Here is a 24,949-nt window from a genome sequence, read left to right as displayed (position 1 = left end):
CCTTAAAAAGCCCGGCCGCCCCGGCACCCCCCTTCGCTCCCGTCCGGCCGCCCTCCCCCGGCGCTGCGCCGGGACCCCGCCGGCAACATGGGTAGGTGATGATGGGGTGGGCACCGGGGGGGCCCTCAAGCCGCCTCCCTCTCTGACACGCGTGTCCGTGCTGGACTGGGAGCCGCCCGCCGGGGAGCTGGCGGCATGGCCGAGGGGGATGGTTCTGGTGCTCGGTGCAGGTCTGAGGGCACCTTCGGGTGCCTTGTGCTCCTCTGGGCTATCCCCTGCTATTGCTTCTTCATCAGTCTTCTTCCTCCTGGGCAGCTTCCCCTGGTAGTGCTACAGCCACGCTTGTCTGAACCTGCTTGGAAACCCCAGTGGCAGCCAAGCGATGCTCCCTCGGTCTGTAAGCTCCTTGAGCTGCACCCCTAGCTGGTGAGGTTTATCTTAAACCTTTAAGGCACGTGGAGTTTAAAATCCTAGCACAAGTTAAATGGGGTGTGTCTCACAGCTGTTAAATAATGCTTTTTCACAGAAGCGTTCACCTAGGGTTGACATAATGAGTGGTTTTTAAATACACCAATGCTTTTAAAAAAAAAAAACAACCTGCTAGGAGATTCGGATAAGGGCGGAGCCCATTTAGGTAGTTAATCCTGAAGATTCGTTCTTGTCTAAACTGGAACTAAAGTTCTCCACCTCCCTTTGCTGGACCCTTGGTCCTGCAGTGTCTGAGCATGTTGGTGTGCCTCTTCTAGCAAGCAGCTCCTGAGCTGAGGAAATCTTGTCTCACGTAAGGGGAAGAAGAATCTGAGGTGCCCAGAACATGAGAAAGTACCTCTGCTTCTTGAGCAGGCAACCAGAGTGATGAGCAGGCAGAGCTCAGCAGTGCGGCTGCCCAGAGGGGCACAAGGGTCTTGCTGGTTTGAGCAGCCAGGTGGGAAAATGGTGATGGCTCTTGGAAGAGAGAGAAACCTGATGCAGCTGGATCTGCTCATGTAACATCAGGTTTCCTGCATTATAGGTTTGCTTTGATGGTTTCCATGTCAGTGTCTTTCTGGAGGAGCTGAGGTGTGAAGCAGGGACTCCTGGAGTCACTTGTCCTGCCAGCAGCAGCATCCTTGTGTAGGTGTTGTAAGGCTGCTCCACAGAGCAGAGGCACCAGGCTTGGCTGTGACAGGAGAACAGGCTTGCTCTGGAGCCAGAAACACCTTCGATGTCAGCATGGTTGTGTACAGATTTAGCCTGATCACAGACATGAAGTATTTAAACCACATAAAGTTTCTGTGGTGGCTGCACAGAGCAAGGCAATGTGCTCCTCCCATATTGTGACATAGACCATGTGCCACAGGAGCTGCAGTGTCCCACAGCATCTCTGTGACAGGAGGGAACCATACTGGTGGGAGCTGCTGGGGCATGGGGCAGAGCAAGCGTGGGAAGAGTGACCCACCAATAACCATTTAGATTCAGTGCTCAATCCAAGAACTGAGTGACTTCTGTCATTACACTGCTTAAAAATATTTTATATCTTAAGGGAATACAAAGTGCATAACTGTTCAGAGCTTTATTTGGAAAAATGTGAAATTTGGAAGAAAGCTTTCAGTATTTTGTGGTGAAAATGAGCAATTCTGTAGGTCATTCTTTGTGTGGAGAGAATAAGAGGTACTGATGGTTGTCCAAAAGGACTGCTCCAGTGTGCCACTGGCAACACCCAGATTTATCACTGAAATTGATGAAAAATCCTGAGTGCTCTTTGATTTTGTAGGTCTAACCCTGAAGCTGCCCGACACTGGAGTTCGTCAGACAGTTTTAGGTATCTCTGTTGAAATGTTGGCTTTCATGCCACTGAGAGATTTCTGACTGTCACTGTAAAAAGGGGACTAGAGGGGTAAAGTCAAAATGGTTGAGAAATAAGTGTGTCTCTTAAACACTTGTCAGTCAGTGTTGTCAGGAAAAAGTGTTTCTGTGGCATCTGATGTGTACTGTTTCTTGCAGAGGTAATACTTTTACCCTCTGGAAAGGAAAAAAGCCCCAATTTTTTTTTTTTTTTTTTTTTTTTTTTTTTTGTTCTTAGCTAGCAGATAGGAGTGAGCTGTTCAACCTGATATTGTGAAGAATTGACAGGATGATGCATATGTGCTGGAAAGGCCGACAAGTAGAAATAATAAAGAAGTTGTCAGAAAAATAGTCTGAGTAATGCTTTGGTATCCTTCAGTATATCTAGTCACATGAGTTGTGTAAGGGACATTACCAATGCCTTTAATGACTAAGGTGCCTGTGCCCTGAAGTTGATGTGTTAGCACTTTCTGGATATTACTTGTTTTTTAGGGAAATATATTCTTGAACTACCTGCATAATACTACTTCCATCTCTATTGTGAAGGTAGTTGTCCATGGCAGTGAAGAAAAGAATCAGATTAACTCACTGTAATAATTTTTGAAAGTGAGTGACTTTATTCAGGATCATGTCAAACACTATAATGTTGCTGTCAGCTGTTTTCATCTGTTGTGAACTATGGACTAAATAATAATCTTGGCAAACATTTTTCTTATAGAGATCTATTATGGGCACACTTCGTTTGCAAACAGATTTCAAAGTTCACATCTTGTACTCGGTTTTATCTTAATGATAATGAACTCACTCGTGGTTTTACAGGAAATGCTGACATCCGCTATGTGGGCACAGGGCCTTTATCTGAAGCTCAGCCTTTGAGCCCATCCCCTGAGCCAAGCAAGCCCTGAAAGACACTGCTTGGAGGGCTGCCAGGGGTAGCAAACCTGCTGTGGGCAGCTGGAAGTGAGTTCAGGGCTGCCAGCATCTGTCAGTGGGACACCTCCTGTGCTTCCAGGGCTTCCTAGGTTAATCTCCAGGTTATGGGAATGCCTGCTAATGTGGATTGCTCCATTGGGCTGTGTATTCAGCCCTGCTTAAGTCTGAGCTATGGGAGGTTTGTCCTTTTCCAGGACTTGGTATCCACACCTGGCAGGGCATCTTGTGTCTATTCCTTGCTCTTGACTTGCATTTAAGGTAATATCCCGAAGAGTGAATTGAAACAAGATTCATCTTCTGTGGGTGGTAGGATGCTCTACCAGCACCTAGAATGATGTGTGATGAGCAGTCATAGTAGGATGGGATGTTTTGTCCTGTCAGTCCTTCTTGATTTTTTTTCACCCCTGGGAGTGTATGCAAGTCTATACATAGCCTGAAAAACAAAAGGCTATCAATTGAAGTTTTTCCTAATAACCTTGCACCATGAAAAGTCCCCCTTCAACAAACTGAAAATTTACTCATCCTGAGCAATACTGTGTTTGTGTTTCATGATTTGTTTTGAGCTGTCCCATGTCTTCAGTGGTTTTAAAGGAACCTTGTGTAGTGGTTTCTGTTAACTTGTGATTTTTTCCCTCCACAGCTGCAAAAAGTATGAGTAAGGGCAAGTCGGTAAGTATTTTCTCTTCTAAGAAGTTGCTATACTGAGTATCTTTGGGTTACATTGTTTGGGTAAATATACTTTAAAAGTTATTGGCCAACACATGTGAAGCAGCCTGGTAGCTTATTAAATTCCCGCTAAGCATTAGTGTGCTCACTATCCTGATAAAAATGTGCAGCTGGGAGGAGAAGGGTCCCTGGAGCCCATCCTTCATGTGGCTGAGTTCTACACAGACTCTCCCTTAGGACTCTTTTACCTTTTGGTGTTAGTTCTTCCTCTTGAATCTTTGAACTGTCAATGATACCTGTCTCAGCAACCCTATCTCTGCCTTTGCTTTTCTTATCTCACAAGGTTTTACCCTGCAGCTTTCTCACAGCTTCGTGGCTTTCTCAGCAGCCAAAGTCAAAGCTACACAGGAGGGTGGTGTCAGACCTGTGCCTGGCGTCCCCAGGGTAGGGGACTGTTACAGAGAGTGTTATAAAACATGACCTTCAGGTTAACTCTTCAGTGGTGGATCCAGTGCTTCCTGGTCAATGAGGATCACAACAGAAAATGTTTCGGTAAATGTGCATGCACGTGTGTGTGTGTAATGCAACAGAGGTTTAAGAGGACAGTATAGTGCAAAGCAAGAACAGTATGGGTCATATATTATGAAGGAATAACTGCATATTCTCTTCTTGCTTGTAGCATTTTGGAAAAACAGAAGAAGGTCTGTTACCTTGGAAAAAACCCTGTAGCTTTCTCCTACATGCCCCTGTTCATGTTCAGCCCCAGCTGTGCCATGCAGATCCCTACCAGTTCAGGAGCAGCCAGTAAAACCCACCAGTGGTGCTGGCATGTGAATGCAGGACATGTCTGCCAGGCACATAAGTGCTAGTGGCTTAAAACTGGAAACCCAGCTTTGGTGGAAGCTTGATACCTCCCCAGATCAGCACATAGCACCCTCTTAAAGGCTGTGAGATATTGTGATGGTGTAACACTGGGGAGCCTTGTGAGAACTCCAAGAAGGTCAAAAAGGTTTTAGTGAGGTTTTGTGAATTTCTGGGGTCCCACCAATCCCTGGGCTAGGACTGCCTTGTCTCTTTTTTTCTCTGTAGGCAGGCCAGACATGGGTCTGCTTCGCATGGGGACATTCTCTCCTCCCCAGCTGGGTTATACCCAATTACACTGGCAGAGACCAGTCATGCTGTGTGCGTTACTGGTTTAGGGCCAAACCTTACGACCGATGAAATCAAAACCTTTTGGATATATCTAATGGGCGCTGAGCCAAACCTTAACAGTGGCGTTCTCCATCTGTCTCCTCGGGAGCATGAATATTTGCATGGTTTAGGGGGATGGTGCATGAACAGGGTTGGGTAGCATTCTTCTGTATGAACCCCCGTCCACCAAAAGCTGTGTCCAAGTTGGGGCTAGTCATCTAGAGCTCCTGTTACACTCAGCTGAGGGGAAAAAGCACCTTCAGGTGAATTTTATCTAATTTTGGGATACATGTGGATGGTCTTCCTTTGGAGACACCTCTTTTTGCCCATGGAGGATGTAATAAATCCAGAGTGACAAGTTTCTATTTAGGCTTCTAACTTTGGTTGCTCTAAGATAAGATTAGTCCCACCTGACACTTGCCTCAGTCAGACTCTTTAGTGAAGCCTGCTTATCAAACCATGGGTAAGATGTGCACTACATACTTGGTTCAACTGATAACGAAGATCAATGCTGTTCAGGCTGTTTGGACATCCCCATGACTGAGTCAGACTAAGTCAGCAATACTCTCACCACTCTCTCGTTTTAATTTCTCTCGCAGTATTCACAAAAAGCTTATTGTAGCTCACAAGTCTTAGTGTCGTGTTGTTCATTAAGGCTCTGCCCAGACTCTTTGCTGGAGACATGGGCTTTCCTCCAGCTTACTCATGTCAGGCAGGATTTTCCCATGTAAGGTTTTTTTCCTTTTGATCTACAAAGTTAACTTTTTCTGTTTCACATGGAATACAGATTACTTTGATTCCTAAACCCTCACAACATGAAGACAACTAGTGCCGTTTTTTTTTCTTGTCCATGCTTCTTAGTTTTCCTAACAGTTTTACCTCTGGGATGTTCTAAGGTTTATTAAAAATTTTTTGTAACCTGCAGAATTAAACTCATAAAAACATAGGAAGGGAAGATTATATTCAGCTTAAGTTCCTAGTAATTGTAACAAAATGATATCATGTATTAATCCACTAAGAAAACTAGGTGATCAGAAGTTAAACTTCCCATTTTACTGACTGTGCCAGACTTGTACCTGATAGATGCTTTTCTCCCTTTGTCTCAATGGCAAGAGCCATGTCGCAAGATGGATGGTGACGGTGGAGATGCCTTTTGCAGCAGGTGAAGGCTCAGTGAATTTGGCAGTTAATACCATGTCCTTTTAGGTTAGAAGTAAAGTCAGTTCCATCAGCAAGTCTGAAGACATGAAGGATTCTTGATCAAGCAGAGTATTTTTAAGGATGGGGAGCTTTTCTGAGATATTTGTTTGAATAAAATGTTTAAACGTTTATTTGTCTCCACTGGAGGTATTTAAAAATAGTCCCAGGCTTCTAACTGTGGTGTGCTGTGAGAGTTTAGCATGGCGAGTTTTTTGTTGTGTTCAGGTTTTGATTTTTTTCAAAAACAGTGCCTTTCTGCATGTTTTTGGATATTGGTCAAGATTGTGTTAAGGGTTAGATGCTGAAGACTTCAAATCTGCATAGTGCAACACTTGAAGGTCAAATATAGCATTACTAAAGTTTTCTTGCAAAGGGAGAGAAGTCTGTAGAGCTCTGGGGACCAAGAGGGAAAAGTGAGAACTGGCTCTTGGTTCAGATAAACTGATGTTGTTCCACAGAAGCCCATGCAGCATCCTAATCCCTGATTATCTACCTGCTCCCACTGAGCCTGCGTTGAGCTTGCTCAAGCTGTGGGTCATAGTGGGCAATGTTAGTCTGTGTTGCATGGCTCTGAGCTCATGCTGTCTGTCTCTTGCCTCCAGCCAAGCTGCTTTGGGTACCCCTTGAGCATCTTCTTCATCATCATCAACGAGTTCTGTGAGCGGTTCTCCTACTATGGCATGCGAGGTATGTCCCACGTCCTGTGTCCCCTCATGCTGACCATTACTTACCCAGCCCTGACTTTAGTTTGTAACTTGTTGTTTTGTTCTTCCTACAGCGGTGCTCGTTTTGTATTTCAAGTATTTCCTGCAATGGAACGACAACTTGTCTACAGCCATCTACCACACATTTGTTGCTCTGTGCTACTTGACACCAATCCTTGGAGCACTCATTGCAGACTCTTGGCTAGGAAAGTTTAAGTGAGTGCTTCCCCAGAAAACAACCAAAAATCATGAAAGCTTACAACCTGAGACCAGTGTTACTTAAACCATCACCTAAAGCAGCAGCTCAGAACAATAGTTTCAGACCTGGTGTTGGCTACTCCAGGATTGTTTGTGTTTTTTTTTATCTTCAGAGCTTGAGGTTTTAGCTGATTTAGCTCAGACCTGAAGTTGTGCCATAAGTTAAGACTTTTTGCAGTTCTGCTAATCAGTTAAGGGTAGTAGCTTGCTTTCCAAGCATGCTGCACATTTCTTAACTCTCATATAGACAAAATGTAAGGTAAACTAAGGAAAGTATTCACCAAGCTGTGACAATAGATACTGGAGGTTATAATAACATTGGACTGCCTCTTTACCTATTGCAAGTGGCCAATGAAGTAGTGAAATACTGTGTTATCTGGTATTAACTGGGAATTGGAATATATTCTAAAATACTCTGATTTCAGTATTGACTTGACAGCTCAGTGGAAGGTTTTACTAAATATTTCTTCAAATTCTGTGTTTTCATCTGTGTGCTAGCTGCTCAGAAAAGCCCCACTGACTGAACTGCTTTGAATGAAACCAAATTATTTCCAACAGCCTTATCTCTCTTTCCTTTACCACTGTCATGGTTCTAATAGTTTTTACTTTTCCTGGAAAAAAGCACAATAAAGACTTTATGAATCAGGATTGTTAGCTGACTTGTCAAACGTCTCCCAGAGATTAGAGATGAAGCTGGCTGTGCGGTCAGTCAGCTGAAGGCTGCACCATCTTCTGCTGTGTTGACAGCCTCTGGGAGACCAGGGCTGCAGCTGCTGTCAGGTGTGCTCCATGGAGTTGGTCTCACTAGTGTAAACTCATTTCAGGTAGCTAGATATCTTGTAGATTGTAGCCTAAATATGTTGTGTACTCTCTTGTTTAGATGCCATGATTTTTTTTTAATCTATTTTGGCTTTTACCTGTTTTAGCAAGAGGAAGCTTTGCAGACCTTGCATACCTTCTCTGCTACTTGTGTATAGCAGTGCCACAGCGGCAAGGAGCAGAGATGTAGCTTAACAGGAGCTCATTAGGCTGGCTCAGGGCTTAAAGCCCTGGAACTTTAAGCCTGACAAGAAAAAATATGCTTTTGGAAAAAAGTGTGGGTTTGATGTATAGATGCTCTAAAATACAGCAAGGTGCCATGAGAAAGGCTTAAATGATAATTTATTAAAAAAATCTATGATGACAAGAAGATGAGGTGGTTACCTGAGCACTGTTAAGCACTCTTATAGGAGAAACTCAAATCTTCCACAGTTCATGTACTTTGTGTAATGTCTGCCAAGGAGCATGCTCATGTGTTAGATGCAAAGTTCTCAGGGAAAATAGTATAGAAATCACAATTATCTTTTTAATTGGGTACCATCTAGGCAGTGCCAGTTGTGTAAGTGTTGTCTTCACAGCATGCTTATGAACCTCACAAATAAAACCCAGAAGTTTCTCTCTTGCTCAGTTCATGTTTAACTTCAACTGGAAACTTTCTCCAAGTTGTTAAGCCACTAAAGTTTTAAGTTATCTACTAAATAGCAGATTTGCTGTTGTCCCACTTTGTATATCTTTTTACCCTGCATTTTTCAGTCAGAGAAACCTTGTTCTAAAGTGAGAAGAACTTGATCAATGATGTGAGTGATGCTTCCTTTGTCTCTCTTGTATCAGGGTGCTCCAAGCTTGCTGTGAAGATCTCTTGCCTTTGTCAAATAGATTCGGGTTGTCCTAGGTCCTTGAGACTCACCCTTCACTGTCATGGGCTGCACTGAGTTAGGGGTTGATTCTTATGCAAACCAGAGTTTTAAATAATTCCACATAATTGCATCCTCCAAACCGGGGACCTTGGTCTGTGCCCACTGAATGAAGCCCCAACCAAGGAAGTGGATGAATGTGGATTAAACTATAGACATGTACTTAAGCTCCAACCAAGTTAAAATGGAGTATGTTCTTACATACAAGAAAGAAGAATGGACCCTAAAGGCATGGGTGGGGTGGCTGGTGGTTCTGAGGAAAGTCAGGCTGAAAGTCTGCAGTCTGTACTCTTCAGCGCTGTTCTTGCTTTGGTCTGAGTTTAAAGATGTTGGTACACTTACAGCTGGGAGAGTGGGGTAATAGAGTTGTTCACAACAGCATTTTAGGGGAGTTTTCATTTTTAAAGTAGATCTTAAAAGAATTTTGTTACTCCTTACAGCTAAAATATAGAAGAACATAGAGAATGTTTAAACAGTATTAAAATCAGTGTATTGCATACTTCAATGTTGTAGTCTATTTGAACTTCACAATATATTAAATATGATGATGCCATTCTTGAGTTGGTTATTATGCAGACAACCACTGAAGATATGTAAATATTTCCCATGGTGGTATCTACAGAATCCGTTAGTCATCTTGTCTGGCTTAATTAAACAAGGCTAGCTAAAATAATAAAAAAAATAAACAGAATAGAAATACTGTGACAGAGGTATATGGACTAAGTTTTACAGTAGCTTGTGGTAAGTTGAGTCCATAACTTGTCATATCTCTTAATTATGCTTCTTTACTAAGCATCTTTGAAATGAGCAGAAGTTGGCATTATCTGTGTGTGTAGGTATATGTGTATAATTGTGTTAAACATATCTAAAAAATCTATATTCTCTCTTAAACAGGACCATTGTCTCCCTGTCCATTGTCTACACAATTGGGCAGGCAGTCATGTCTGTGAGCTCCATAAATGACCTGACAGATCACAACCAGGATGGCTCTCCTGATAATGTATCAGTGCACATGTGAGTTGCCTTGTACATGGATTTTTTTCAAGTTGATGAAGGGTGGGACATCTTGAGCCTTAAATTTTTGCTACTTGAGTTTTAACTGTCTTGCAATCAGTCTCTTACATAGACTTTAAATAAGAAAGCAAGGTGTTGTGGTTTGGTTTTTTTTTTTCCCTTTTTCTCTTTTCTACTTTGTTCCAGTGCTCTGTCCATGACTGGCTTGATCCTCATTGCACTTGGTACTGGTGGGATCAAACCTTGTGTGTCAGCATTTGGTGGAGATCAGTTTGAAGATGATCAGGTAAAAATGTTTTGCAGGTTTTCAGTCATACAGATAATCTTATTGATGTTTGGTTATTATAATCCTCTAATAATATAAATATTTAAACATGTGTGTTACTGTAGTGTTTCCTGAGTAGCTGATGGAGGAGTCTGATGACTCTTTGTCTTGAACTGTGCAAACAGAGCTGCTGATTGTTCAATCTGGGCTGATCAATGTAGTTCTGGCTAAGCCTTTCTAAACATTTTTTGTTTTTACTGTAGGAAAAACAAAGAACTAGATTCTTTTCCATCTTTTATTTGTCCATTAATGCTGGAAGTCTCCTATCTACTATAATCACCCCAATTCTCAGAGGTAAGGCCACACATTTGTTTATAAAATAGCTAAACATGACTAAAGGATGCGTGGTGGATTGCAGTCCAGTTAAGTTTAAATGAATGGCCTGTTCTTTGACACCTTGTGGGATTATCTGACAAATAGTCTTCAGGTTTTTATATATGACATGCAACTTCTCACAGGTGAGGTACTGTCAAAACTGAATTGCCTTTAGGATCAGAAGTGCTAGATCTGAAGAGACATGCTGAAGACATCAACTTGTATGCCTAATGCATTTTTTAATTTCATGGGGCCACAAATGTGGCACCTCTTCTGATGCCTTTAAAACCATTACAAGAAAGAGTTGTACTGTTGCTGGAAAGGGAAGTGGTGAGAGAGCCCTCTACTCTGGAAGTGGAGACCCTTCCAAAGTGTGCCCATGCAAAGCACAGAAGCATTTATGCACATGGGAACACGTTTATCTGTGTGATAAAGTAAATCATGTTTTTCACATCATGAAAGGAGAAAGTTATCTTCTCTTCTGCTTATAACAAATACTGTTATCCTAAGCAAAAAGGAAACAACTCACTGATCCATATGCATATGGGTTTCCATGGCAAGTTTACACAGATGGTGCTGTGTGGAGTTTGAGGAAGGCTGTTTTTCTCAAAAGAAAGAAAAGAGCATGTGAGTTCTGGAATAACCTTAAAGCACTAGGCTGAAATTCTGGACTTTGGATTTCTTGACTGGAACAGACTGTGTAGAAACTTTTTTAGATGTTTGCTTAATGCAATTTCTATCCTTTCCCAAAATGGAAGGAGATATGCATAAGGCACAATATGCAGTTTACTTCCATGCTGATACAGGGTGAAAACTACCTTGGAAAAACAGACAAATTCAGCTGAGGAAAGTGATAACATTATGTCCTGTAAGGGCCTAACCAAAAAACTATCTCAACTAAATCAAGACATCAATTAGCTGCAAGCTATTATTTTTACAAATTAAACTCTCTAATTCTCCTATTAAAAGAAGTATGGTGAAAAAGGTGGTAATTTTGTTTAGTCTTTTACCTTTCCCTGTTAGTAGCTATGTCCACACTCTGAGCATCATTTCAGGATATATGCATGAAGTTTATAAAGTGAAATCACTGACTACTATTGGGTGGGTGGGGTTGGGGTGTGTGTGTTGTTTGAGAATCTATCTTCAACAAGCTACACTTACTATGTTACTTATGAACTTGTCCCAAAACTTTTGTAATCCAGTTCCTTTGTCACCAAAACATGCATTTGGCCATTCTAGTAGGATTCTTCTCTTTCCAGTGCAAAACTAAATGTAAATCTCCCATGAGGAAAGGCTGAGAGGGCTGGGACTGTTCAGTCTGGAGAAGGGAAGGCTCAGAGGAGCTCATCGATGTATATAAATACCTGCAGGGAGGGTGCAAAGAGGGCACAGCCAGGCTCTGCTCAGTGGTGCCCAGCAACAGGACCAGAGGCAATGGGCACAAACTGAAACACAGGAGGTTCCCTCTGAATGTCAGGAAACACTTTGTCACTGTCAGGGTAACAGCACTGGCACAGGTTGCCCAGGAAGGTTGTAGAGCCTGTATCCTTGGAGACACTCAAAAGCTATCTGGACAAGGTCCTGGACAACTAGCTCTAGGTGGCTCTGCTTGAGCAGGGGGTTTGGATCAGATGACCCCCCAGAGGTCCCTTCCAATCTGAACTATTCTGTGATTTATTTTTTTTTTTAATTTTTTTTGGTGATACATAATTCCCCTTTTCAATAATGCAAGTTAAGTTGATTACCAATAATTCACTCTGTCAATAATACCAGCAGAGATTTTTTTAAAATCTCTGAGTTAACAACGAATGCAAAGAACAGAAACTCTATGTAAAATACTGGCAACACTGACTGGGACTTTTATCTAATGTTATTTTGTACTTCAGCTCAAGAATGTGGCATTCATAGCAAACAGCGATGTTACCCACTAGCTTTTGGAGTTCCTGCTGCCCTCATGGCTGTGTCCTTAGGTAAGTGGAACTGTTTCCATTTTGCTGCTTCAGTTATAGACATGATTAGATGATAACTATCTCGGAATAATGAGAAAGTGGTAGAAGTCTCCAGGTATCAACCTCTACCAGCACCTGATTGTTTCTGCAAGTTTTGCCTTAAACTTTTTTCTTGGATGTGGGAGTGGGTGGAATTAACCTGAAGCACTCACTTTTACAGAAGGGACTGATTTACCCGGAGAGACTGATGGGGCTGGGGAGAAGCACAAATATACCATTGAATTCTGTACATTATGTAATTTACTGTCTATATTTCTTGGACTACTGTGGTGTATAAATAAGATCTTCTGAATGTAGTGTGAGAACCCTGAAATGTGGGTTTTTAGAAACTATCCATAGTCCAGGATATCAAACTGTATAAGGTACTTGTCCCTGCACTGGAGAAATGCCATACTGGTGTGTCAGTATTTCTCAAACAGCTGTGTTTGTACTAGCTGCTCTACAGGTCACTCCTCTAGCCTTTCTGCTGCAGCACAAAGGCCAAGAAACTGGGGGGTCTCAGTATGTACCACAGTATCCCTCCTCAGGGTCCTGGTCCTTCATGGTTCTAACCAGGAGCCTACCTAGGGTGGGCATCCATCTACTGGTGACCCCATCTTGCCCGTGCACCCAATCCAGGGTAGACAGTGGCTGTGGGGTTTTGCCTGTGTCCTGCCCCGCACGTGGGAGGGTGAGGCCGGGAAACGTGCCTGGGTGTGGGAGCTGAGTATGCCTTGGTGAGTCCTGCAGTCCAGGCAGAGCCTCACGTGTCCCTGTGACGTGAGCTGCAGAGTCCTGGGCTCCTGAAAAGGAACATGGAAAGCTGTCTTAATCTGGTACAGCAAGGACAGAGCCAAGGTCCTGTGTGGTCCTTATTTTGACCACCCCTCAGTCAAGCTAATGTCCCACTAAGGACTTACCCTAAGAGTTTTCAGATTTAGTCTTTTGTTTTACATAGAAGTAATCTGGTATTAATCTGATTTCTTTGACTCTATGATAACATGTCAATAGGCAATGTCATTTCTCCTTAGGAGGCTTATTCCCACTCTGATGTAACTCCATGGCTGTTACAGTTTCCACACCAAATTATTTGCCACTATTTTCAATTAATCCTGAACTGGTTTTGGTTTCTGTTTGCATATTGTAGCTGTGTTCATAATTGGAAGTGGAATGTACAAGAAAGTTAAACCTCAAGGAAATATAATGATTCAAGTTTCCAAGTGCATTGGAGTAAGTACTGTTTGCATTCCCCAAAACCCTGGCAGCAATTTATAAAACTGTTCAGTAAACTTGCCTAGATCAGAAATCTGTCATAATATGAGTAAAACTTTATGAAGGCTTCTTACTGACACCTCCAGATTTAGACTGCCTTTTTATTTATCTATTACTTGGTTTATATGTGAATTTATACACAAAGAAATATGTCAGTGATGTGTAAAAGCTTATCCCAGCTTCTGGGAATCATTCCTTCCTCATTTGTGCACCTTTATGCAGCCCTGTAATAAGAGACAAACATACCTTGACCTCTCTGCTCTCAAGAGCAGAGCTACTAGTATATCTTATCAGCAAAAATTTATTGCTTATTAAAAGACTGCCTTTACAATGCAGAAATATATTGATGCCTCTGTATTAAGGAGATAGAGGGGGTTACATGTAAGTGGAAGCCTTCAAGGAAGGGAGCTAGATCTGCATGAATAGCACTGCATGTCCCAACTTTGCAATACCTCAACTTTGAAATCAGGGTTTTTTTAATTTATGGACTTATTTATTCTCCATGCAGATCTGCCAACTGATTATCCTGTAAGCAGTTTCAAAACCAGATCTCTATTGGTGACTGGCCATTGCTTAGAGTGCTGCCCCTAAGGCCCAGCTCAACCTTGCATATTAATCCATACTGAAATTCTTAGGAGTTTTTCAGGACTATATTCAGTGTCAAAGTATGAGGAATATCTACAAGATGAAGCTTCTCATAGTGAAATGTACTCTTAAAGCTGTTCAGCTCTGAAAACTTGTGTGTATGACATTCTTCTATTTGTTGTACATAAGTAAGACTGAAGTAGGCAGGTCTTCAAGTTCCTAACAGCAACCCACATTGAGAGAAACTACTCTGAGCTGTTTGGCTCACCTAATCCCAGGTGCACATTCCACTGGATATGCAGTGTGAGGCCTTAAGTGCAATATTCCCTTAGATGCTTAGAGCAATTAACAGAGGTAAGTCACCTTTAGCACCCTCTAAACACTAGAAGCAGGATGTCATCTTTAGTGACAAAACAGCTTATAGCGTTTTATAAAAATTTGTAATGCCGTTAAACAAAATTCTGTCCCTCCTCAGTTTGCCATCAAAAACAGGTTTCGGCATCGCAGCAAGGAGTTCCCCAAGAGAGAGCACTGGCTAGACTGGGCGAGTGAGAAGTATGACGTAAGTACTGTGTGAGCGCTCCCGTGTCGTGACCCTGACCCTCAGCTTCTCTTCTGTCTGAAGATGCTCTGATCCATTGTCTCAAGCACTGGGAAAATAGTGTTGGGCCTCTCAAATATTTAGAAACTAATGATCTGACCAAACATCAGTGGTCCCCTGGGATTGCAGGTTATCACCCCAACTCCTGTTGGAGAAAGCAGAGCTGTGTGAGTTGATGTGCTGTTGGATCATAGGCTCCCCAAGGAGACTCGTGGTGGGTGAAGAAAAGACTTTTTCCCTTGTTGGAAAAAATACAAGCACACATTATTTTTTGTAAAATAGCAAGCATTACCCTTGTTGGTTTCTTGTTTCTCTCAGTAAGCTGGCTTCAAACAAAAATATGCTTGTTTAATGACTGCAGAAGGGGAAAATGGACATAGTGTTGGCTGTCGTGGTTAATGCGCAGGGCCATAACACTTGTCTTGGCATCAAACTGCAGAAGTATGCTTAGAAATTTCAGCTTAAGTGGATAAACACTGCATCCCCTTGCCCTCAGTACGAGCTCCTTACCATGACTCTCAAAGCCTTGTGTTCCACAGTCCCCAACCACATCCTTGCCTCCTATCCACCCTGCCCTGTTGTCAATGGCAATACAAACCTTAGCCTGCCCCTTTATTTTCCTTTTGCCTATATGCATTTTTCATGTACGAAATGCGTTCCTCAATCACCCATCATTCAAATGCCTCCTTCCTAAAAAAATAACACAGCGCCCCAAGTGTGAAATCTCATGCCAAGAGCAGAGGTCTTTCTGATATCGGTGTCACCTTTAGCCAGCAGCCCTTCTTCTCACACCCACAAGCAGACCTTGTGCTTTTTAACAGAAATCAGCAGAAGTACCCACAACACACAGTTTAAGACACAGGTAAACATTACATGATGTGTTTCTACTTGTTGCTGTGCTGTGAACAGTCTGCAATGGTTTGTTTGTCTTTTTTTTTTTTTTTTTTTTCATTTGCTGCAGAAACGACTGATTGCTCAGACTAAGGCGGTGTTGAAGGTGCTTTTCCTTTACATCCCTCTTCCCATGTTCTGGGCGCTTTTTGACCAGCAGGTAAAGTAGAAATTGTTTGGCTCTGCAATTAGAGCTGTACCATTGTCACTCTATGTACTCTGAGGTCACCAGACATAAAAGGTGCAAAATAATTCTATGCAAGTTCTTCAACCTGGTTCTGACACGAAGGGGTAGTTACTGAGTTATGTTAGTACAGGATGTTTTGCAGCTGGGGAAAATCTGTTTATCTGGATGTGCCCAAGGCTGATTCAGTGACTGAGGTCCCTCCAAATCTTTTATCTGCCGGGACTCAGAGGATGAAACAGTACTTTAAAGCTTTCTTAGTTCTAATGCTTCTTCCACTCCCAGTTGGTGAGTCGAAATGTATGGTCCTAATGTAAATGCTCAGGAGAATCAGGGCTGAATGCCAGTTTGCTTAATCACTCAAACTTGTTATAAATGCCTCACACCTTCAAGCAGAGGTAGAAGCCTATAATTCCCATTCACTTTGTGGACCAAGTGCTCAGGACTCATGAAAGCAGGCTTTCACAGTTAAGTAACGAAGTATGAATTTAGGAGGGTGTCTGAGAGAACCAGTGGCTCAAAGCTTTATCCAAGGCAGGCTATAGGAAGTTTGGTCCAGATTGGTACTAGACTAAAGCAGCATGATGTAGGCAATGAGTTGTAACTATCAGTGTGACCTGTTACAAACAGGCAACCCTGCTATGAAATTCACAACTAAATACCCATTATGTGAGTAATAACTCACATCTCAGACAGTGGTACATCACGGGTGGCTAAAGTTCTCACCACAGATACAGCGATGCCTGTTCCTGTCTCACCCTGGGCTCAGGCTAAAGTCAGCCCTGCTTGACCTGGCTATAGGCAGGCTTTTGGGCAGAGTGCTCAAGGCAGGTCCAGCCCTGGCTTGGTCCCTCACTGCTGGGCTGTGTGAAGGGAGGGTGGATGTGGCAGTGGTGTGGGACGCAGGTGGGCGGCACAAAGGCACTCGAGTGGCCTCTGTGCACAGCGTGCAGCCATGCTCTGCACAGCATGTCCCTGCTGTCCCCAGCTAATCTCTGCATCTACATTATTTTCCACTCTATTTCGTGAAGCCTGTAAATAAAGTGAAATGAGGATCACTCTGTTCAAATGTTTACGCTGCAGAGTAAGAATACTTCCATAGCAAGCTAGCTTTATTTTTTATTGTATTGCATGTCTTTCTCAACACTTTACTTATGAAAACAATTCAAGAGGAACTTTGGAAGATTGATTTACTGTGGCATTTAACTTTTCTTTTCTTTTGTTAAGGGGTCAAGATGGACACTGCAAGCCACAACAATGGATGGGAATTTTGTAGGTTACTTTTTATTGCTTTTTTTCTTAATTGGCACTTGCTTTTCAGATCATTTTTTTTGTTGTCACAATATTAAAACCTATTTACTTTTTCTTCACCAGGGATCTATCCAGATTCAGCCAGACCAAATGCAGGTACAGTAATCTTCTGTCTGTCAATTCTAAGGACTTCCTGAAGGTTATATATGTAAAAAAAAGGACTTTGAAAAATACTGGATTTTTTTTTTTCCCTTCTTATGTTCATCTTCAACAGACTGTGAATCCAATCCTGATTATTATAATGGTCCCAGTTGTAGATGCTGTGGTTTATCCTTTAATCAAGAAATGCAAGATCAATTTTACGTAAGTTGATGTACTTACCTGACTTTAACAGAGGGTCATTTTAGTGGTTTCTTTAAACCGCTCTTCCAACACTAGTGTGAGAAGAGCAAGCATTCAATACAGTTCTTCAGACAATTTTTATAGGGCCAAGATGCAACACTGTTTTCCCATCTAGTCATGAAAAACTGGGGGCATGTGCTGTCATTCATTTGTGGACACTCTACATCTGACAGATGATGCTGTAAATAAAATACCTACCTTAAATTTATCCTTACAGCTTACCTGAATGTCAGTAGATGTCTCCTAATTCAATACAGTTCTCTGACCTTTTTCTGCTCAATATTATTTTGATTTAAACATAGCGCTATAGACACAAGTCATTACCCTTTTTCAAAAGGCATAACAACTGTACTGGATTGGGTTTTTTTTCTTCCTGCAGATCAGACTTTTGCAGAAAACTAATAATTATGCTCAGTCAATGTTTGAGCCCAGCAGATGCAGAGTAACAGGTTATTAAGATGCTTCAGGAAAGATATATTTCCCAATAGTGTAATTATGAATTCATAGGTACCCTGCTTAGCAGAACACTTTCTCTAACAACATTAGCCCTTCAAATGGTGATAATGTGTTAGTTGTGGCCATTTGAGTTTCCCACCATGGAAGGAAAACAGCTAACAGCTGAAGCTTTGTATTAATATTTGTCCTAAAACTCATGTGTGTGGTTTTGTTGTATTAGGCCCCTGAGGAAAATCACTGTTGGTATGTTCCTGGCATCTTTGGCTTTTGTTGCTGCTGCCCTTGTGCAAGTGCAAATAGATGTAAGTTCAGTACATGCAAGTATCTACTATTAATATTTAGCTGTTAGAACAAAGTGTTTTGATAATAAGGATCACAGTAGTTACAGTACTTTTCCCATGTGACTTAGGATAGGGCACTGATTTTACTTTTTTTATGTCTTACAGAAAACTCTTCCAGTTTTCCCTGCAGCTGGGCAAGCCCAAATCAAAGTAATAAATTTAGGTACTGATGGTGCAACAGTTCAGTTTAAATCTCCACTTCAGAGTGTAAATGTAATGTCTATGGAGTCGGTAAGTAAGGAGGGATGGGAAATAGCAAGTTAAAAAAAAAATCTGAGTAAGTCAATGTGGTTCTTAACTGATGGTTCAAAATTGATTCTTTCCTAGTTTTTTTCTCTAGTAACTGTAAAGTTGTGGGGTTTTTTGTATTGTGAAATGAATTGTTACTGAAAAAACAGTGTATGAAGAAATGGTAACTTTCACTATTCTAAATAGTACTAGTTTGCTTTTGCAAGATTTTCTTTTTCAAGAAACTTAATAGTTATTCCAAGCTAATTGAATTGAAAATTTCAGTCTTGCTAAAAAGGTGCCGTTTCTTAACAGCAAGAACATCCCTTCCTTCAATAAAAGTCTGTGCATCTCTAGTAAATCACTGATCTGTGACTGTGTCACTGTGAGTGATCACTTACTTGAACAGCTCTTTCTGTGGCTACATCACATATATTAAAGTTCAGACTTTGCTGTCAAAGAACCTTTTCAGGTTCTATTACAGAGCAACCTTGATAGCTCTATTGGCAGCAAAGATGGACATTTTTAATAATGGATGTAAGGAAGTGTGTTCTCTGATAGCTCTCAGTCCTGTTGCCATATAAGAGGAGAAAGCCTACTGCATTCTCCTCAAATTTGCCTCACATGGAAACTGAGCTGTGAGAAGATAAGGGCACCCAAACTGTATGCTGATATGGAATTTGTATCACTGTGGTGATTACCTGAAGATGAAGGGTGTAAAATGCTCCACTCCCTGCTGTAGACATTTTATAATCCAGATGTTTGGGATTATAAAATGCTTTTTATAATCGTATAAAACAAAAGATTTATTTTAGTACTACGTTAACATGCTTATTACTGTTTCTGGTATTTTATGATGATAAAATGTATTTAGAATATTTAAAACATGTCCTGGTAATAGTCACTCCTGTAATGCTGAAACCATAAAGATGTAGCTTGCACTTGCATCTCTTAAGAGGGGTTGCTATTTGGAAAATGCTGCATCTTAACTTATGCTGGTATTACCTCTGTAGCTAAACAGATTTTTACTTGGTGGTGCTGGTATGCCTGACTTATCTGGAGCAGGAAACATACAGGAATATGTAACAGCTGTTCCATAATGCTTGTGGGAAGCTTATGTTCCTTTGAAGCTAGTGTAACAGAAGAAATTAATAATTTAAAAAAATAATAATAATTAATGCTTGAAGTAGAAAACCTAACGAAACGGAAAGTTGGTAGATGCTCACAGTCGCTTGCACTTCAGAAGTAACACACGTGTAAACTTCTGACCTCCTGGAGTCCACAACACTGCCTCAAAAGTATAGACAAATATGAAGTTGCATGGGAATTTATAGCAATTTGTTTGTCTTTGTAGACGGGCTACATGACATTTGACACGTCTCAGTTGCAGTCAGTAAACATAATTTCTGGAAATAAAAATACAACTGAAGTTATCATGTTGCCAGGGGGAAGTCGTCACACTCTTGCAGTTAAAAATGCAGCGAACATTGTTGCTAAATGGGTAAGTCTGCTTAATTCCCAAGATATGCATTAATCTCTTCGCAGCTATCTATGTGGAGTGTGTGGAGCTGAGAGGAAAAGTTCTAGGTAGCTTTTCCCTTTGTCTTGTTTTCTCTCTCCCATTCTCTGCTATATCAGTGAGACTGGTGAGCTGTAGAGACTAGGGTAGGAAGTTGTTTTATTTAAAAAAAAGAAAATAATTACCGACTTAGTGTTTAACTTGAAAATTACCCTTTCGCCAAGACTTAAATGTGTGGTCATACAGTGTTTTCCAGTAGACATGTATCCTACCAGGGAAGGTCTGGAGTTCTGCTCCAAAGCCTCTGTTAATTGTCACTGCTATGTAACAGTGCACATTTAAGCTGTTCACTGATGCCAACAAAGTATCTTGATAATGGTTTCTTCCACCAGCTGTTTGACAATGTCACATCAAAACCAGAAGAAGGAAACAATCTTGTCAGGTATCAGTTTGTTTTGCTCCTAAAATCTGGTGGTAGTGTTGACTGCCTTTTCAATCTGCTGCTTGGGTGGACTCTTCTTGTTTAACACTTTTCTATACTGTAGGAACTCTTCACTTGCTGGACACTTCATATTTAGGGGGTGTAGGAACTTCTGGGGCATGATTCATCTGGTATCTTGCATATCTACTTTGGGTATAATTTAGCTAAAATTGGAAGTGTAGGTTTTGCTCCATTGTCTCGACTTTTTTGTAGATAACTAGCACAGATTGTATGTCTATCCCTCCTTTTTAATCTTGGGTAAGAAGTATCCTATTACTTCTCTGTTTTATTTCTACATCTTCCATTTGCAGATGCATTTGTTGTAGCAGGCACTCTTCTAAGCAGGCAGTGGGTTGATGTGGGTCTAGCTTGCTTTTTGCATTAGCCACACTTTAAGAGATTTAGAGTTCTTCCAAAAATATTAACTGACAAAAATGAAAGGGAAAGGCTTGATGCTTGTTGTGCTGCCAGTATGTCATTAAAAGTAAAACCTGTATTCTTTAGCTTACACGTATTTTGGTTAATTTAATCACTCTTGCATTTTAAAGGTTCATAAACAATTTGCCTGATACTATCAACATCACTATGGGTGACACTCCTTTTGAAACACTGATGTCTTTTTCTGCCAGTAATTACAACCTCTTTCCAGGAGGAAGGTAAGCATTTTCCTTTACCCTGATCTATCCACTAGGACATACTTGTCCTTGGGAAAAGGACATAGTACTCTTTTAATTTATACAATACACACAATTGGTCTGAACTGTGTTTTTTCTTTTTCAGAAAAGACAATATTATGGCTATTATAAATTCAATTCCTTGTTCAGTTACTTCAAAGACATTAGGATTTGGCAGTGCCTATACAATTGTAATTAACGGGGTGAGTTGCCAGTGGTGTTGGATGGATTTTCCTGTCAATATTTTATTTTAAAAATACTCGCAGAATTAGCACTCTTGCTCTTAATTGTACATATGACAGAGTTCTAGTATGCTAAACAGCACATAAAACTACGGTTAACTATAAAAATAATGATGGGTATAATAATTACATAATGCGAGAATTAATCTTCATCACTAATGCCCTTAAATCTTTAGCCCTACTAGACACTAAGGATGAAGTCTGCTGTAAAATAGCTACTACTTTACAACTAGCTATGCAGTGCTTCACATACAATATTGATTTACCTAGAACTTCACGTAATAATTTACAGAGATGATGTAGAGCTGCTTAGAGTGCCTTTAGCATACAGACTCTTTACCATTGTTTCTAATGTGCTATTTTAATTTCCAGTGTACTGGGAACACTCTTGATGTAACATATTCTGAAGATATCTCACCCAATACAGTTCATATGGCTTGGCAGATCCCTCAGTATTTTATTCTTACATGTGCAGAAGTAGTCTTCTCTGTCACCGGGCTGGAGTTTTCATACTCACAGGTAGGTTTTGCTCTTCAGAGCTCTCATTGTGCTAAGAATCCTGGTACAAACAAAGATCTTCTGTGATCTATTGTTTTTAAGTGGTGGTTTCATATTGCTGCTTTGTTTGAACAATTATATCCTTCAGAGCTCCCTAGGAGGACTATAGGCTGGTGCAAGATGGCCATATTTCACCAGCATTCAGTGCTTTCCACGAAGCTATGTTAAATTATATAATTTGAATATTAACCACAAGTCTTCAGATCTCCTTCTCACATGTGAATTTCCATTGAAAATAAGTGAAAATGTACTGCTGCTGTAAAACCAAACTGGAGAGCCCTCAAACATAAAATGAACAAGTGCTGACACCTTCTCTTCACACCAATATCCTCCATACAGTCTTTAGCAGCAGTTCAATCAAACACTCTTAATTCCTTTTTCCTCCAACTCCGATTTGTTGTTAGCTGTGCGTCCTTAATTCTGAGTCTATAAACTGCAGTGATGAGAACGTTGTAAAATGTGGCTTGCTATGATGCTCTCAATTTCTTCATTTAATGTGAACTATGTGTGACTGATATGTAAAACGTGCTTGTTAGTTACTCACTGTGTGTGGAGTAAAAGGTGTTCTAGTTAATAATAGTAATTGATTGCTCCTCAAAGCCTTCTCCAGGACTGTTCAGTTCTCTAGCAATTTTTAATTAAAAAACCCCAACCAAACAAAATCAAACTGTTAAATCCTCCTCCCCCAGAGAACCAGTGTTTGTTATAATGTAAAGAATGCAGTAAACATCAGAAAATAAGTGATAGCAATGTTCGACTAAAACTTCAGTGTCTTACTTTTCTAGGCCCCATCTAATATGAAGGCAGTGCTGCAGGCAGGGTGGCTGCTGACGGTGGCTGTCGGTAACATAATTGTCCTTATCGTAGCTGGAGCATCCAAACTTAGTGAGCAGGTAAGCACACAAGCAATTGGGAGTGCTATCATATTAAACTATGAGAAAGCAGCTCTAATCCAGGGGGGAGTCCTGGTTGATAATCCTTCACTACAACTTTTGAATATCAGCATTATGGTGGATTTTCAGTCATAACTGGAATACGGGAGGTTAGTGTTAGCTACAAGAGTGTACCAGTCAGTTGTAGGACTAGCACTTGAGTATATAAGTAATAAAGTTATGAATCTTTATAACCTGTCTGAATCAAAACTAGTGTTGAAGGCTGTGACAACAGGTTGGTAATGTCTCCTGGAGCCTCTTCTAAAGTTTCTGTTGGACTTTTTCCCCAGCATTTCCCTAACATGTGTGTGTGTGTATGTATGTATAAACACACATATGAAACTTTTAACAAATACTTCCTCAACAAAGGTTTCTACCTCTTATTTTTCTGTTGTTTATTATTCTTAACTCTTGCTCTGTCAGGCTCCTTTGATTGCAAGCAGCAGTTTCTAATGTCTCTACAAAAAATTGCTTCTCCTGGTGTGGAAAGGCTGTGATGTTCTGGGCTGAAATTTTAGACTAATGGGATTAAAACCTATCAAAACTCTGTTCACTGCTAATGAACCTCCTGCTGCATACCTCATCCTTGCCACATTCCCTTCTTTTGGGTCTACTGGTTTCAAACCTCATTCTTTGGGGCATGAAAACTGTGGTTCTCCTGGTGAAGAGCACTTGGACAAGACTTTCTCAGACTACTAGTGGCACTCCCTAATGAATCAAAAGGAATATTTGAGAGAGGGAAGACCTTGTCTTTGAAATGGGTCTGGCAGTCCTGGTTTCAGCTAAATTAACCAGAAAAAGCATGAAACAGCTGTTGAGGCTTTTCAGGTGAAGGTAGCACTTTGAAACCAGAGTTTCTGCTCTTGCTCTGCCCACATTTGCGGTCGGTAGAAACTTTTTACTGCTGACTTAAGTAGAGGAGGATCACTGCCAGCCTGGTTTAAAATGAGATTACTTGACCTAAAGGAGGGGTTGAGTTTCTTTTTCAGTCTTTTTGTCATTCCCATGCGTCCAGGAAAAGGATATTGTAGAACTTTTCAGCATTCCCAAAGCTTTTGTCTCTTTAGTGAAGACAGAACTGCTGAAAGGGCCTCAATTCTGAGTTGCTTTAGTATGTATTATATACACCTAATACTTACTCCTTTAAGTCACATGATACTTGTTATGTAAGCTCAGTTTCAGATTCTGAATTAACTTTATTTCTCGCAAACAGTAAAATTGTGTAATTCTCTTTTGAGGAACAAATATAGATGGATAAATTAGATAAATTATACCTTTTTTTTTTTTTTTTTTTACAGTGGGCAGAGTATGTGCTGTTTGCTGCCTTGCTGTTGGCAGTTTGCATAATTTTTGCTGTTATGGCTTATTTTTATACCTATTCTGATCCAAATGAGATTGAAGCCCAATTCGATGAGGAAGAAAAGAAACAAGTCAAAAAGGATGAAGATGTCTATGAAAAGCAAACTGAAGCTGTTTCTCGGATGTAAAAGGTATACTCAAGGACCATTTGTAATTTATGGTATCCCATTAACTATCCTGCAGTAAGAGAAATATGTCTCATGAGAGAGGTTAAGAAAAACATTTTTTACTTAAAAGGCAGCCTCAGTTGGGAAGCAAGAAGATCAGTCTCTCTTCTACAGAACATCGTATCCTGAAGAAACTCCAGCAGAATTTGCACTCTTAATGTACCTCAGGCTTAAATACCATAGCTTTAAAATATTGAAATTGCACTCGGCACTATTAGACCCTGTGAAAAGATGTATTTTTATACTGCATTTCAATTTTATACCATGAAAGAAACAAGTATTACCAAGAAATAATAACTGAAGCCAAGCTGTCTGCATGACCCCTCTAGCCTCTCTGTTACTTGAAAGCAGGTCACATGTGCCATAAATTTTTTGTACTTCCTTATGGATAATGGGAGCAGTGCTCTAGCATTGCTCAGATTAAGATGCTGTGTGTGCTCCACATGGCACTAACTTGGATATGCACTGTAATGTTTTATGTGCCTGTTAACTACCCATTTAACTCCAGTTATATTTAAATTAAAACATGTTAATGAGGTGTCCACTCAGGTAAACAGACAATGGCAAATGATGTTTGGAATAAGCAACATCAATAAAACTTGTGTTGTAACAAAATAATGGAAGTGGTGTACGAGTATCACTTGAAATTGCATGC

The 24,949-nt window shown here is 40.8% G+C and overlaps 1 protein-coding gene across 1 annotated transcript in view; it reads left to right on the top strand.

The window, feature by feature from the left end:
• The window catches only part of SLC15A1 (solute carrier family 15 member 1), a 24,759-nt gene extending 504 nt beyond the window's left edge, over window positions 1-24,255 (top strand). The window contains exons 2-24 of the mRNA XM_026845641.1: window positions 1,754-1,801; window positions 3,398-3,426; window positions 6,417-6,501; window positions 6,593-6,734; window positions 9,404-9,523; window positions 9,710-9,809; window positions 10,052-10,142; window positions 12,050-12,133; window positions 13,299-13,381; window positions 14,484-14,570; window positions 15,571-15,660; window positions 16,912-16,956; window positions 17,059-17,091; window positions 17,210-17,298; window positions 18,014-18,095; window positions 18,240-18,365; window positions 19,717-19,863; window positions 20,274-20,323; window positions 20,911-21,018; window positions 21,143-21,239; window positions 21,651-21,797; window positions 22,622-22,729; window positions 24,067-24,255. Coding sequence (XP_026701442.1) covers window positions 1,754-1,801; window positions 3,398-3,426; window positions 6,417-6,501; window positions 6,593-6,734; window positions 9,404-9,523; window positions 9,710-9,809; window positions 10,052-10,142; window positions 12,050-12,133; window positions 13,299-13,381; window positions 14,484-14,570; window positions 15,571-15,660; window positions 16,912-16,956; window positions 17,059-17,091; window positions 17,210-17,298; window positions 18,014-18,095; window positions 18,240-18,365; window positions 19,717-19,863; window positions 20,274-20,323; window positions 20,911-21,018; window positions 21,143-21,239; window positions 21,651-21,797; window positions 22,622-22,729; window positions 24,067-24,255 — 2,180 coding nt within the window. The remainder of the gene's footprint in view (window positions 1-1,753; window positions 1,802-3,397; window positions 3,427-6,416; window positions 6,502-6,592; window positions 6,735-9,403; window positions 9,524-9,709; window positions 9,810-10,051; window positions 10,143-12,049; window positions 12,134-13,298; window positions 13,382-14,483; window positions 14,571-15,570; window positions 15,661-16,911; window positions 16,957-17,058; window positions 17,092-17,209; window positions 17,299-18,013; window positions 18,096-18,239; window positions 18,366-19,716; window positions 19,864-20,273; window positions 20,324-20,910; window positions 21,019-21,142; window positions 21,240-21,650; window positions 21,798-22,621; window positions 22,730-24,066) is intronic.
• Window positions 24,256-24,949: the final 694 nt, after the last annotated feature.

The sequence above is a fragment of the Athene cunicularia genome, assembly GCF_003259725.1.
Source record: "Athene cunicularia isolate RWA chromosome 1 unlocalized genomic scaffold, athCun1 chr1_part1, whole genome shotgun sequence".
NCBI lineage: Eukaryota > Metazoa > Chordata > Aves > Strigiformes > Strigidae > Athene > Athene cunicularia.
The sequence above is the reverse complement of the archived record's forward strand: the minus strand, read 5'-3'. Positions and strand labels throughout refer to the sequence as shown.